This window comes from Grammomys surdaster, unplaced genomic scaffold (genome assembly GCF_004785775.1).
Source record: "Grammomys surdaster isolate TR1022 unplaced genomic scaffold, NIH_TR_1.0 62, whole genome shotgun sequence".
In the NCBI taxonomy this organism is placed as follows: domain Eukaryota; kingdom Metazoa; phylum Chordata; class Mammalia; order Rodentia; family Muridae; genus Grammomys; species Grammomys surdaster.
This window is the reverse complement of record NW_021604564.1, coordinates 20,715,025-20,729,869: the sequence shown is the minus strand read 5'-3', so window position 1 is coordinate 20,729,869 and position 14,845 is coordinate 20,715,025. Positions and strand designations below refer to the sequence as shown.

General features: G+C 39.1%; 1 protein-coding gene across 1 annotated transcript in view; it reads left to right on the top strand.

Annotated features, from left to right (window-relative positions):
- The first annotated feature begins 869 nt into the window (after positions 1-869).
- Bbs7 (Bardet-Biedl syndrome 7) overlaps positions 870-14,845 on the top strand; it is a 37,385-nt gene continuing 23,409 nt past the window's right edge. Inside the window, exons 1-9 of the mRNA XM_028764524.1 lie at positions 870-1,001; positions 2,145-2,210; positions 3,813-3,875; positions 4,079-4,254; positions 6,671-6,857; positions 8,837-8,909; positions 9,561-9,677; positions 11,114-11,244; positions 14,581-14,665. Coding sequence (XP_028620357.1) covers positions 966-1,001; positions 2,145-2,210; positions 3,813-3,875; positions 4,079-4,254; positions 6,671-6,857; positions 8,837-8,909; positions 9,561-9,677; positions 11,114-11,244; positions 14,581-14,665 — 934 coding nt within the window. The 5' untranslated portion in view covers positions 870-965. The remainder of the gene's footprint in view (positions 1,002-2,144; positions 2,211-3,812; positions 3,876-4,078; positions 4,255-6,670; positions 6,858-8,836; positions 8,910-9,560; positions 9,678-11,113; positions 11,245-14,580; positions 14,666-14,845) is intronic.

Sequence of the window (14,845 nt, the reverse complement as noted above, 5' to 3'; positions counted from 1 at the left end):
GTTTCTCTCTTTATTCTATTGTTTCAAACTTCTTTCTTTGGTTTTAGTGTTATGTTTTGATTTTTTTGTTTGTTTGTTTGGTTGGTTTGGTTTTTTGAGACAGGGTTTCTCTGTATAGCTCTGGCTGTCCTGGAACTCACTCTGTAGACCAGGCTGGCCTCGAACTCAGAAATCCACCTGCCTCCCAAGTGCTGGGATTAAAGGCATATGCCACCACTGCCCGGCTGATTTGATTTGTTTGACTCAGAGTCTTGTACTGTGGCCCTGGGGGAGGGGAGCATAGTTGGAGAATGGGAGGAGGGAGATTGGCAAGATGACCCAGCAGTTAAAAGAACTTGCCACAAAGCTCAACGACTCAGATCCTCAGGGTGGAAAGAATGACTCCTGAAAGTTGTTCTCTGACTTCAACATGACCAACACACACACTCACGCTACATAACTACATAAATACAGTCTGTGGGTTTTGTTGTTGTTTTAAAATTTGTGTGCTCAGTGGTTAAGAGTGCTTGCTGCTCTTGCCCAGGACCCAAGATTCTGTTTCTCAGCAAACACTTGGGAGTCCCAAGGCCCTGGCCTCCTTAGAAGGCAACAATCATGTGATGCGCATAAATATCTGTATTCATAAACACACGAAATAAAAATGAATCTTCACTCAGATCTGAAGGAACATGCATGCAGAGTGAAGTTCCAAGCAGGTCGCTGGCCCAGCGGCCCAGAGAGAACACTCCCCGGTTGCCCTGGAAACCGGCCAGCCTCTGAGGACCATTCCCTCCACCCAGTTTTCTTGGTGCAGCTCTCCGGGAGAGGGCGGGACTTCACAGTGAGCTAAGACTGGTCACGTGTCGAGCCGGCGTTGCTGGGCGCCGCTGCCCTGACGCAGACCGACTCATCCGTCTAGTGGTGAGCTCTCCGAGGGAAGGCTTCCACATCGGCAAGCGGATCCAGGCCCTCCGTGTGCAGCCGCCATGGATCTGACCTTAAGCCGGGCTGACTATCTCCAGGTAAACCGGTCGGCGGGCGCCCTCGTGGGTAGACGCGGGCCTGAGGAAGCCCCGGTCCCTTCAGGCCCGGGTCCTGGGGGTGTCTCAGCCGCTCCCAGGGGCCTCGACTGCCCTGCCACTCCCCCTGGGCCTGATCACACTAGCTATATATTTCAGTAAACCATCACAGCCCTATTAAGCTTACTAAATCATCACAGAAATACACCACCAGGTAGTTAGTGCAAGTGAAGAGTCAGGAGCCCAGAGAAGGTAAATACTTTGTCCCGTAGTAACAAATTATGCAGTTGCTTTTTAAATCAAAGCGAACTCCGGAGCGGGTATTCCTTTGGTGCATGACTTGTTGCATCTCTCTTAACCATCTCTTAAGAGTTCTTCGTGGTATAAACATTTGCTTAGTTTCCCAGGGGGTTGGGCCAGATCGTTCACTTTAGTGTCTTATGGAAGCTACATTCTGTAATTACCTCTTGGAGCTGTCCAGTTGTTCACCATCTCTATGATGCCCAGTTTGGGTTCTCACCATTAGCTTGGATGGACAAGACCTACAATCTCCATGTCCAACTTCCCCAAGCTATGGTTCAAATCACTTGACAATATCAAACTAAATGGATTGCTTAAAACTTTAACAGCGTGCCTAAAAATTCAGAATAAAGTCATACCTGCACTATATGTGTTTTTTCCATGATTGGTTGTTTTTAAGTTCTGTTAACAGACACCTCTGCTGAACAAGTCCTCTGTTTTCATCCCCTGTGCCTTTCGTAAAATAGTCATGGTCAGTTACACTGGAATTTTACGATGTCAGCAGGTATTTTTTTTTTTTTTTTTTTTTTTTTTAGGAAAAAGTCCCTATTTTCAAAAGTCCCTATTGGGAAGGGCTTCTGAAGATATTTTCTGAAACTCCTTGCCAGTAATGTTACACAACTATTTTTTAACGTTCTGGGTTGTTTCCTGTATTTTGGCTTTCTCTGACATATTTCAATTAGATACAAGTTAATTGATAAGAATATACATTTCAGTAAAACAAACAAACAAAAAAACCCTAAAACTCACCATGATCTGATCTCTTCTTCTTAAATATCCTATGTAAGAACTTCAAATTACAGTATATCCAAAAACATTCACTAGTTGCCTATTCTGTTTTCTTAGGTAGGCGTGACCTCTCAGAAGACTATGAAGTTGCTTCCTACCTCAAGACAAAGAGCTACACAAAAGGTGCTGTAGATGCTGACTTCTCTGCCTTCTCCTGCCTGACAGGACAGGCTCACGGTGCCATCTGTGTTGGTATCTTGGTGTGTAACAGGAGCTGATGTTAAGATGGAAATGAACAAAGCCGGAGTAGGAGCCAGTGTTTACAGAAAGTCGTGTTCTTGGACATTGATATTACATACAAGTAGTAAGTTGTGTGAGGAAACTTGATAAGAATCATTCATCGTGAGCTTCAGTTGTAGTTCAGTGATAGAGACTTATTAGCATGTTCAAGACCCTGAGGTTAGTCCCTAGCACTGAAAACAAAACTGGACAAAAACACTCATTTTTGGTAATAATTCATTCTGTGTATCAGGCTGTATAGTATATGGAAAAAGAAGTGTAAACTACAACAGAACATTGATAAAATAATTTCTTTAAAATTTCTATTTTGTTGTTTTATTTTTACTTATTTATTTTATTTTTAAGACAGATTTTGATGTAGCTGAGGCTGACCTTGAACTCTTGATCTTCCTACTTCAGCATCAGAAATTCAGGGATTATAGACTTGAGCAATCATGCCTGGTTTAAATCTTCTCTTGTTGAATTATTGGTTTTAAATGTTGAACTTTGTATTAGCTTGACTTCTTATAGACAAAAATGAATTATTTTGTAGTATTTTAATAGTTGCAAAGTAAATATATTATCTTGATATGTTAACATTTATCAAAATGAATTACAAGATTTTTTTTCTTGATAAATCAACTTAAATACATTATTTGACCTTTGGCTGCATTTTTGAAGTGATTTGAATAAGGGCAGTTCTTACAAATAAGGTATTTAAATATGTGAGAGAAATCTGACTTTTTTTTTTTTTTTTGGTTTTTCGAGACAGGGTTTCTCTGTGTAGCCCTGGCTGTCCTGGAACTCACTCTGTAGACCAGGCTAGCCTCGAACTCTTGAACTCAGAAATCCGCCTGCCTCCGCCTCCCAAGTGCTGGGATTAAAGGCGTGCGCCACCACCGCCCGACAAAATCTGACATTTTAAACAGAATTTCAAGAATAATAAATCAAGATTATTGTTTATTATATTCTAGATATAATAGCACTTCTCAAAAAGTTTACTCATTTAAATTGTTGAGAATCTGAAAGAACTTATTTATGTATATAATATCAGTACTTACTATATGAAAATTAAATCTCAGAAATTCTTAAAATATTAAAATTAAATTCATCATGCTTACATGAAAACCATATTTTTATTAAAAGTATATTTTCAAAATAGCATAATTTAGAGGTAATATTGATACTATGTTATATTTTTGCAAATTCTTAAATGTGTTTCATAAGCCGAGGTAGGTGGCCTCTTTTGTTTTCTCCGCTTTCAGTCTGTTGTGATGTTTTGTTTTGGTTGCAATACATAGGAAAAACCTCATTTAGTCAGTTACATGGATATACAGTTGAAAATAGAGAAAGATCTTCAAGTCGCTTTTTTAGATAACTATAGCTTGTGATGCTATATTTAAATTTGATGAGGTTTCTTGGGTATTCCTGTAGTGTGTAATCTGAAGGCACTGATGAACTTTTTAGCATAACAGTAAACTTAGACTCTGAATCCATGTATTGCAGGTGGTTATTGGAGATCAAGATGGGGTAGTGATATGCTTCGGCATGAAGAAAGGAGAGGCCGGGGTGAGTGGAGCTGTTTTAGGCAGCAGTTTTTCCAAAAGACAGATGCACTACTTGCTAGGTACTCCTAAGTTAATGTCTTCCTAAAATATAGAAGTGGAAAATATTTGTAACATTAGTTTAAAATCATAGCTTCTGTAGTACAGGAAAATATTTACAGTGAAATAGCTTGTACACTTAACATTTTCTCCAATTGATTTTTGCAGCCAGTGTTCAAGACTTTACCAGGGCAGAAGATCTCGAGACTGGAACTAGGAGGGGCTCTTAACACGCCTCAGGAGAAAATTTTCATTGCTGCAGGGTCCGAGATTAGAGGCTTTACAAAGAGAGGGAAACAGTTCCTCTCTTTTGAAACAAACCTCACCGAAAGCATTAAAGCTATGTATGTCTTTGTTCTCCTTTATGTTTATGCATGTATCTATAACACACTGGGTTGAGGTAAAACATAGGATTAAGTTAGTATACATTAGTAGGTTTTCTGGAAAAGGAAATTGGCTACAGGGATTTCATTAGTCAGAACCTGGAATCAATACACAGTTGATTGGCTGTTGAAATGTTTTCAATTTCATAGTTGTGTGTGTGTGTGTGTGTGTGTGTGTGTGTGTGCACTCACATTCACTTTCTGTTTTGTGAGAACTTTTAATATTTTTCGTAGATGCATAGTAATTGTGTGCATTTGTAAGTCACAGAGTGGTGTTAACACGTGTGTATGATACGTGATAGCAGATTGGAGTAATTTGCATATTCATCACCTCTGACATAATTTATGTTGGGAACATTCTAAACCCTCTCTGCTAACTATTTTGAAGTGTAAAGTTGTATACATTCAGTTTTCACTGCCTGGTTCAGTTATGATAATGATAAGGTATATGTCAAAAGTTTAAAAAAAACCAAACCACCTAGGCACACAGGTTCCTGTTTCTCAAGTGTCTTTGGTAGTTCTGATTTTGAGCTAAGGACATTATATTAAAGGGTGACTGGTCCCTGAGTGTGGTGGCTCATGCCTGAAATCCCCATACCTGGGAGACTGAGGCAGAGGGTTGTCACAAATTGGAGGCAAATCTGGAGTGTATAATGAATTCACCATCCACATGGGCTACAGCAGAGTGAGACCTGGTCTTAAGAGACAAAGCCCGGCCTCTAAAGTTGAGGACCACTAATGGTTGTGATTTCTGGTGAATTAGGTAAGGCTATGTGAAAAATACAAGGCTTCCTGACATGTGAAATTTCACAGTTAAAAATTTAGACTTTTGTTTCCTGTTGAGTGGTGGGGGAAGCAGGTAAGAGACAGAGATGAACCTGCGTTGCCGTGGTTCATGGGTAGAGAGCAGAAAAAGACTCAGAGAGTGACTTTCCTACCTTTATGTGAATTCTAGAGAGAGAATTCAGGCCATCAGGCTTTACAGGATAAGCTCTTTCCCTTCTGAGACATCTCGTCTGTCCTAAAATTGTAGTTTTTGAGCCATGGGGGCTAGAGAGGCCGTAAAGTTCATGTAACTTCCCTCTTTTTTTTTCATTTGTTATTTATTTATTTGTTTACTTTTTATGCCAATTGCTTCCCCCCCTTCCAGGTCCCCCCCTCACACTGTCCCTCCCCCCATGTCCCCCTCCTTTCTCCTCTTCTCTAAACCCTGTTAACCCAAGGACTTCTTGAGAAGACTAATAGCAATAGCCTCCCTCACACTTGATAAGCAGAGTAACTAGGATGGCTTTTAAGTTTCTTCCTTTGCTGTGATGTAGCCAGAGGCCTGGTTTGGACACTGTTAATTCACAGTGTCTTTGTATAGTGGACAGATGCTATGTGTCATTCTGTGCAGTGTATGGTATTTCTCTTGACTGTGAGGACTTTTAAAAGTCTGGCCTTTAAAGTGAGACAAGAATTCAACAGCAACAAGTGAAAATGATTTCCAATGGTTTTGAAATGACCTTGTAGATCGAGCATTTGAAACGTGCTGTAATTATCAGCCACACTTGGTTAAAACCCATTGCAAATGAGCTTATCTCCGAGATAACATCCTGACGAAAACATTTCCATCATTCATCATTTACTTTAGACTTTTTTTTTTTTTTTTTTGGTTTTTCGAGACAGAGTTTCTCTGTGTAGTCCTGGCTGTCCTGGAACTCACTCTGTAGACCAGTCTGGCCTCGAACTCAGAAATCTGCCTGCCTCTGCCTCCCAAGTGCTGGGATTAAAGGCGTGCGCCACCACCGCCCGGCCATCATTTACTTTAAAGTCAACTGAAATGTACTTTTCTAGGCACATTAGTGTGAAGCTAACTCTGGAGCTGAAGTTATCCTCACCTGCAGTCTCTCATTTACAGTATGAGCCATTAGTCCTGGGAACATTTTGCTATTCAGTTATAAAAAGGAAAACAACATTCTATAGGATTCTGAGTGTTAACTTGCTAACTTGGGTATATCAATTAGAACAGTGCTTGACAAATAGTACTTAGTTTTTCTGAGCCTTTTATTGAGAAGCCTAACTTACAGTCCTCATTTGGAGTTTTCAGAATCAAAGTGTTGTATGTACCAAATGGTTAAAGATTAAAGCTGCATGGTTGGTACCTATAACCCCACACTCCGCGGATAGAGGAAGAGGATAATCATTGGTTCCAAGGTCGCCCTCAGCTATTAGGGCGAGATTAAGGACAGTCTAGAACTGCTCTAGAACCTGCCTTAAAGAGGGAGAGGGTATAGAGATTAAATGGGGGAAATGTAAAAAAAACCATACCTTTATACAATGTACGTAAACTGTTTTCAACTCTGAGTGTCCTAAATTATTACTTTCATGTCGTCAGGTACATATGTGGCTCTGACCTCTTTCTCAGTGCCAGCTACATCTATAACCACTACTGTGATTGCAAAGACCAAAATTACTACCTTTCTGGGGACAAAATCAACGATGTCATCTGCCTTCCCGTGGAAAGGTTATCTCGAATGACACCGGTGTTGGCCTGCCAGGACAGGGTACTCCGAGTCTTACAGGTGATGCCCTTTGAACTTTTAGAACTCTTCATTATTCAGTAAATCATTATGAGTGCCATATGCTTTAAGGCTACTTTATGCTTCCTACTGTAAGTACCCTATGTAAAGTTGAATGTGAGACAATATTTTTACATTTGATAATTTCTATCTTATTTCAGGCAAATGTGTTGAAATCTTTTGAACATTTTTAGAATATATATAGAGAGGGAAATGGCTACCTTCAGCTCACCCATCCCCAGTCCAGAATGCCCACCATCAGATAGAGAGCTGGGATTCGGATAACGAGTGTCCACATGGTCCCCACTTGCTCCTTCAGTACTTTTCTAGTCCTCAAAAACTAAAAGGGAAAATTGGGTAGAAAAGGAGGTGACAAATAATTTGAATTTATTAATCATTTAAACACATATGGAATAAATTACTCAGTAAGTAATTCATTGCATAAATAAATGGTAGACTGTTTTCCTGACATGCTTGAAACCCAGTGTGACATAAACTTGATGTTGTGGAACAGCCCTGAGACCTCAGCACACGGGAGGCACAGGCAGGAGAGTCAGAAAATCAGTCTCATCCTTAGCTTCATAGGAAATTGTCTGACATCTGCCCAGGATATAGGAGATTCTGCTTCAAAATATCCAAAGCAGGAATGGGCAAGCATTCAGCTAAAAGTTACCTAGCTGATTCCTAGATTTTGCTTTGCTTCATAAGAGGCTATCTGTATCCTTTTCTTTCTTTCTTTCTTTCTTTCTTCTTTCTTTCTTTCCTTCTTTCTTTCCTTCTTTCTTTCTTTCTTTCTTTCTTTCTTTCTTTCTTTCCTTCTTTCTTTCTTTCCTTCCTTCCTTCCTTCCTTCCTTCCTTCCTTCCTTCCTTCCTTCTTTCTTTCTTTTTTCTTTCTTTGTTTATTTGCTTAATTATTTATATGCTTATTTGTCATTTTATTTTTTTCTAGACATGGTATTACCATGTAGTTCCTGTGTGGACCAGAACTTTGTAAACCAGGATAGGCTCAAACTCACAGAGATCCACAAGTCTCTGCCTCCCAAGTGCTGGGGTCAAAGGTGTGTGCAATCATGCCTGCCTGCATTCTTATTTTTAAAAATAAATCACCAAGGACCTGTGAAAGGAGGGAACAGAACTTTTTCCTTCTGCTATGCTCATTTCTCCTTTCCTGCCTCTGAGAATACTCCATCCTCTGAACTTGCCTCTTTTACAACTATGGGTGTTCCTTTTTTACTTGTAGATGTCTATAAATTTTAAAATGATTAATAAAGGAGGCGCATATGCCTTTTTCTATGTTCTAAATCTGCATTAAAATATTGTAAATGGTAAATTCACTGAATTGTGTAAGTGGCAAAATTGAAAACAAACAAACAAACAAACAAAACAAACACCAGGTCCCAGCTTGTTTTCTTAGCTAAGTAGTAGATGATTTTGCCTCATTGCGGCTATGAGTTTGGGGAATACCAAAAGGCAGAGCCAGAATTTTCTTATGAGCAGCTTTGAGGGTGCTCAGAGTTTTGAAGGTATTCTATGTTAAACTCCAGTTAATACCAAAGAAGACAGAAGAAATGACACTTGTTCCTGGAAAGTTTTGAAAGGGGTTCACCAGTCTGGTTTGCAGATAAGCAACATATTAGAAATGACTCTTCTGTCTAGAAGTTCATTGAGTTGTTTGGTCTTTAGATCTGGTTAATTATGGGTTTTCTTTTTCTGATAAAGTTCAAAATTAAAAAATGAAGGATAATGAAAGTAGAGAATATATTATGTATTTTTCTCCTTGGCATATGTATTTCATTTCCAGTATGTTAATATTTGCAAAATTATTGACAAACACATTCATATTTATGACATACTTTCTTAAAGCACTTTTACTTTAAATGTTTTTATGAGTTATCTGCTTAGATATTGATGTTTCTAATCATTGCCCATATTCTTTTGAATGCTTTTCAGTTTCAGTTTTGAAAATTCTTATTTTCCTTTAGGGATCTAATGTGACATATGAAATCGAGGTTCCTGGTCCACCCACCGTCCTAGCACTACATAATGGAGATGGCGGTAATCACATTCAGTATTCACAGCCAGCCATGCATGCGAAGAGGAAGTCTGAGCAGGGGCTATCACTCAGTGTAGCAGTCGTGTGTTCTCTTCCACTCACTTCCTGCTCACTTACGAATCAGTGAGCTTCCTCATCTTGAAATCAGTTGTAGGGAATATGCTTTACTTTGTAACTACATGGTGACTATTTCATTCTAATTTCTATAATCATAACTACACAGTGTAGAGGCAACATGTTTGGCCCTCTTTGATGACACTGTTGTCTTAATGAGAGCATAGACATGAAGGTCATATTATTAGGATTCCAGGGGAGTAATAATAGTCTCAAGTCTAGACACTGAAGGACCAGCTTTCTTTGAAAGAAGAAATGCTAGATAAAGTCATCTTAGTTCAGAAAAATTAAATGTAACTAAAAGGTATAGAGTCAACATTCTGGCATATATGGAATCTTTTTCTATTTTTTATAAGTTTATTTTTCGGATACATAAAAACAAAAAACTACATGTGAATGGTATTGTGATATTTTGATACATATACATCTAAGATTTTTCCTTAAACATTTCCCTTAATATAGCATTTGAAAAATGAGATTTTTACATTAAAAATGTTTAAAGGTATTTGTATGTTTTTGTTTGTTTTAATTTTAACTAGGTGACTCTGGAGAAGGCCTTCTGTTCGGCACATCAGATGGAAGACTCGGGCTGATTCAGATCACAGCATCCAAACCAATACACAAATGGGAAATTCGAAATGACAAAAAGCGGGGAGGTAGGCTTCCACACAGTTATGAATTGTCAATAGTCATCTAGTACAATAGAGTGGGCAATGTATTCTGTTTGCTTTAGTTATATTAGACAGCAGGCTTAGAGATTTACAGAACCACCTCTGATTTAGCTACTATGTGATTATGGCAACTGTTATACTATAGATGTAATTTTTAAAATAAGAAATGCTACTTGTAGTTTGGGATACAGACATAGAGGTTAATACCCTTTAGTCCGTTAAACCCCATTTTAACTGGGATAGAGAATTAATTGGAATCTAGGATATGAAGAATGTAGTACTGGGTCAGAAACTATTCCAATTTTTAAAGACTAAAGATTTCCAAAAATTTACACCCAACTTGGCAGCCAGTGAGCTGGCTCTTTATATGTACAGAGTATTTGTTCATCTGTTCATTTATCCCTTAGCAAATACTTACTGTGGGAGAGAGAGAACAGATGATGCCTCTGTGTGCCCACTGCCCCTGGTCATCTGAAGAGAACACAGAACAGTGTATGGTAGAGGGAATGGTGGGCACAGTTCCTCTTAGACTCAGTGGTCAGAGGAAGAAGGTGCTTTAGGAAAGGCAAATTTGAGCTGAGAAGATTTGGGGAAAGAATATTCTAAGAGGAGGAAAAACAATAATTGTTAAGCCCATGAGACGGAGGTGAGCTAGATTCACTGGAGGACAACGGAAAGACCAGTGTGGCTGAGCAGCAGTGTGGCCTGAGGAGAAGATACAGGAGCAGGGCCAACGGTAGGTCCGTGGAGCCTTGGACCAGGGCGTTTCAGGTAGAGTGCAGTGGAGAGTCCTGGGAGGACTGGATGTGGAAGGTGAGACACAGTCAAATGGATTTGGGAAGAGACAGCCACATTGGAAACAGAGAGAGCACTTGGAAGTTGTAGTTACCATGATTTATTATACTTCAGAGCATCCTGGTTCATCCTTCCTATTATGGAAGTAGAAAGACAAGAAAGTTGAGGTATATATGTGGAGGCCATGGGTTTGATACAGAGAGGGATAAGAGTGATGTCAGAGACAGAGCCTAGAATTGTTTTGTCTGTGCAGCTGAGTGGCATAATTTACTGAAATGGAGGACGTCCGGAGAGTGAGCAGTGCTGAAACACTGCAACAGAGTAGTAAAGAACTATGCTTAGGGCAGGAAGAGTGTGAGGTGGCCGTGTGTACAGGAAGGTGCCAAACTACCACATGAGAGCCTGGGGCTTACTGAGGGTCAGAGCTAAAGGGAGTGTACACGTGGGTGCATTGCTGTGTAAATTGTGTTCAAAGCTTTGGAAAAGAGAGAAACACCTAATTATGTGCAAAGTTGTTCTTTTGGTTTTTTAACAATAAAGTTTTGATGACTATGTGGTATGAAGACATATGAACATATGTCCATACTCTACTGCATCTCATTGCTTATAACTCACCCTTTTCATAGGTATCCTGTGTGTTGACAGCTTTGATATCATGGGTGATGGGGTGAAAGATTTACTTGTTGGGAGAGATGATGGAATGGTGGAAGTGTATAGTTTTGAGAGTACGAATGAGCCTGTGCTACGATTTGATCAGGTACGTTAATTTAGAAAGATTTGTGTGGGGACTGGAGTGGTAGCTGGGTGTGGAGGACTGGCCTAGTGTGTACAAAATCCTGGTTCTGCCTCTAATATTATAAACCAGAAGCAAAAACAAAACAAAGACTACATACTTACTTTTCGTTAGTTATTGTAGAGATGGTTGATAGTTTGAATTTTGGTGAATTAAAAATATAGAACAATATTGTTTCTTAAAAAACAAAATGTTGTTATTCTATCTCAATCTGGTGGTTACGCCTCTAAATCCCAACAACAGGCTGAGGCAGAAAGATCAGGAATTCGAGGCCTGCCTGGAAGAGTAATCAACTTTAATGAGACTCTGTCTCAAACAGAAATGAAGAAGGCCCACAACATTGCTTATTGGTAAATGCTTTCCTAAAGTGTCCAAGGCTCTAGGTCTGACCAGCAGGACAAATCAATAAATACTTGTAAAAATGTTGCCAATAACAAAATCTCTACTCTGTTCTCCTGTTTAGTGAAGGAGTATTGTCCTTAAGCTGAAGAATAAATTCCGTTTTCATTATCATTCTTAAATATAATTTTAAATTTATTAGGTATTAAATATTTTTTCTAGCTTCTATAAATCATAACAACACAGTATAGGGAAAACATATGTTTGGTTTTCATTGGTGAGATTTTTGTTTTAAGATAATAAGAACGTAGATATGTAGACCACACTGTTAGGATTCTATAGAAACTACCTTGAAGCAGGTACTTCCTAAATATAGTCTCACATCTAAACACTTAAGGACCTGTTTTCTTTCTTTCCTTCTTTCTTCCTTTCTCTCTTTCTTTCTTTCTTTTTTTTCTTTCTTTTTTTTTGGGGGGGAGGGTTTCGAGACAGGGTTTCTCTGTGCAGCCCTGGCTGTCCTGGAACTCACTCTGCAGACCAGGCTAGCCTCGAACTCTGGAACTCAGAAATCCACCTGCCTCTGCCTCCCAAGTGCTGGGATTAAAGGCGTGCGCCACCACCGCCCGGCTAAGGACCTGTTTTCTTAGAAAAGAAGAAATACTAGGTAAAGTCATTCTAGTTCAGAAATTTTAAATGTAATTAAAAGATATTGAGTCAATATAGACAAGCATTCTGGCATACATGGAATTTTTATATATCTTTTTTATTAATTTATTTTTCTGATACATAAAAGCAAAAGCTATATATGAGTGGTGGTATCATATGATGATACCAAATATTTTCCCTTTAAATATTTTCAATTACATTTATTTATAACTTAATATATTAATGTTTGTGGAGCGGCATTTGTGTGTGTTGTAAGTGCACATATGCAGAGGTCAGAGGATAACTTTCGGGTATTGGTTCTCTCTTTCCACCATGTGGGTCCCAGGAATCAAACTCAGGCTTCAGTTTGGCAGTAAGCTTCTTTACCCACTGAGCTATCTTGCCCGTTCCTGAGTATAATGTTTAAATAGTGTTAAACATATTTCTTGGGTGAAAATGCTCAAAATGGTTTCTTGTAGCCCTTTGAAACATAGATAATTGCTGTCTGCAGTCGCCCTATGCAATGGCAAGCACTCTTCCTTTCTGTGTCATGATTCACTATCAAAACTTCAACAGATAAGTAAAACTAAATCAAATGTCTCAACTTGATACATATATAACTATACTGATGCTCGTTAACCAACTTCCTATTACTCGTCCCTTCCCTGCTCAACAACTGCAGGGCCCACCATTCTGTCCTTAACTCCTGTGAGCGGAGGCTCATGTTCTGCATGTGAATGAGAACATGTGTACTATGTCTGGTTTCTTTCAATTCACATGCTTTCCAATTCCATCTGCACTGTTTCAGAACACAGGATTCTCTTCTTTTGTTGCTATATAGTGTTTTGTTTCATAGGCTGGTGTTACTGCTACTGCTTTCCATTACTGAGGTCTGAGAGGGCAGGCTGCTTTTAAAGAGGTTCAGTGTGGCTTTGGTTCTTAGGAGAGGAGTAGGGTCATGGAGCCTCTGCTGACTGAGTCCCGGTACTGCTCCTGCAGGACCTACACTTTATTCCCTGTGTGCATTTCAATGGCTTACAACAGCCTGTAACTCTGGCTCTGAGATGTTCTGAGGCTTCAGGATTTTTTTTTTGGGTGCAGTCGTGCGCACTTACCTCACCCACCAAACACATATAAATATATAACATGTTAGAGGAATTTCATCAAATTATATTAAAATGCATGAGTCCATTACATTAAAATGAAAGTATGTGGAGAAAGTGGAATGAAAATAAATGTTGACATATACCGTGCACAAGCATGAGAGGGGGGAGGAGGAGGGAGAGGGAGAGGGAGGGGTGAGTGTGTGTGTGTGTGTGTGTGTGTGTGAGAGAGAGAGAGAGAGAGAGAGAGAGAGAGAGAGAGAGAGAGAGAATGTTGACTTTTAAAAGCAGTGCAGCTTGCCAGATAGTTTAGTGCGTAGAGGTGCCACACAAGCCTGGCAGAGTGCTTTGGGTCCCCTTAGCCATGTAAGGCTGGACAGAAGAAACAACTCCTCAGGGTTGTCTTCTGAGTCCACACTCACACTGGAGAGTGCATGCCCACACACTTCAAATGAAAGGAACAATGTAACATTCTGTTACATTCAGTTATTCTAAAACTTTCTTACTTTAATGTCAATGGTTTTGTATATAAATTTTTCCTGGTATTTAGAGTCAATGGGTATGATTTTTTGTTTTTTTGTTTGTTTGTTTAAGATTTATTTACTTTATATATGAGTGCTCTATCTGCATGTATGCCTGCCTGCCACAAGAGGGCATCAAAACTCATTGTAGATGTTTGTGAACCACCATGTGGTTGCTGGGAATTGAACTCAGGACTTCTGGAGAAGCAGCCAGTACTCTTAACCACTGAGCCATCTCTCCAGCTCTGGGTATGATTTTTAAATGCCATGGTTTTATTTTAAAATATTATGTACAACTTCCATAAGGTTATGATAAAAATTCTAGAAATTAACTTAAGAATATGCAGTGAAAGCATAGTTTTTTTTAATTAGAGAAAAAGATAAAAATCCTCTGAAGAAGTTTACAGACTAGATTAAATTTACTATCTGTTTTGTTTATATAATTTACCAAACTTCTCTTCTTTATATAGTTTTGTCACAAATATACTAGTTATTCTGAATCTTCTTTCCTATATTTAAAAATGCTGGAACTTTCCAGCATTCGTTCAGGTTTTCCTCAGTGTCTGCACATGATGGACATACACTACATATGTATTGAATATCTGGACACAAGAAGAAAAGTTTTGTGGCTTGTTTTAACATGTCTTTGAAATGTTTAAATATTAATGAAGTGGATTTTACATTTACTGTAGATGCTGTCTGAAAGTGTCACGTCGATCCAGGGCGGCTGTGTAGGGAAGGATGGTTATGACGAAATTGTGCTGGCCACATATTCAGGTCAGGTGATGATAGTGGGTAGCCAGAGAATAATAAAAATTCTGGGGTTAATAAAGTTTTTTGACTAATTTTATTACATCCTAGTGTGTGTAGAGGAGAGGGAGGAAGGGAAGTGAAAGGAAGGGGAGAAGAGAAGGGAAGAGAAGAGAAGGGAGGGGAGGGGGAGAGGAGAGGAGAGAA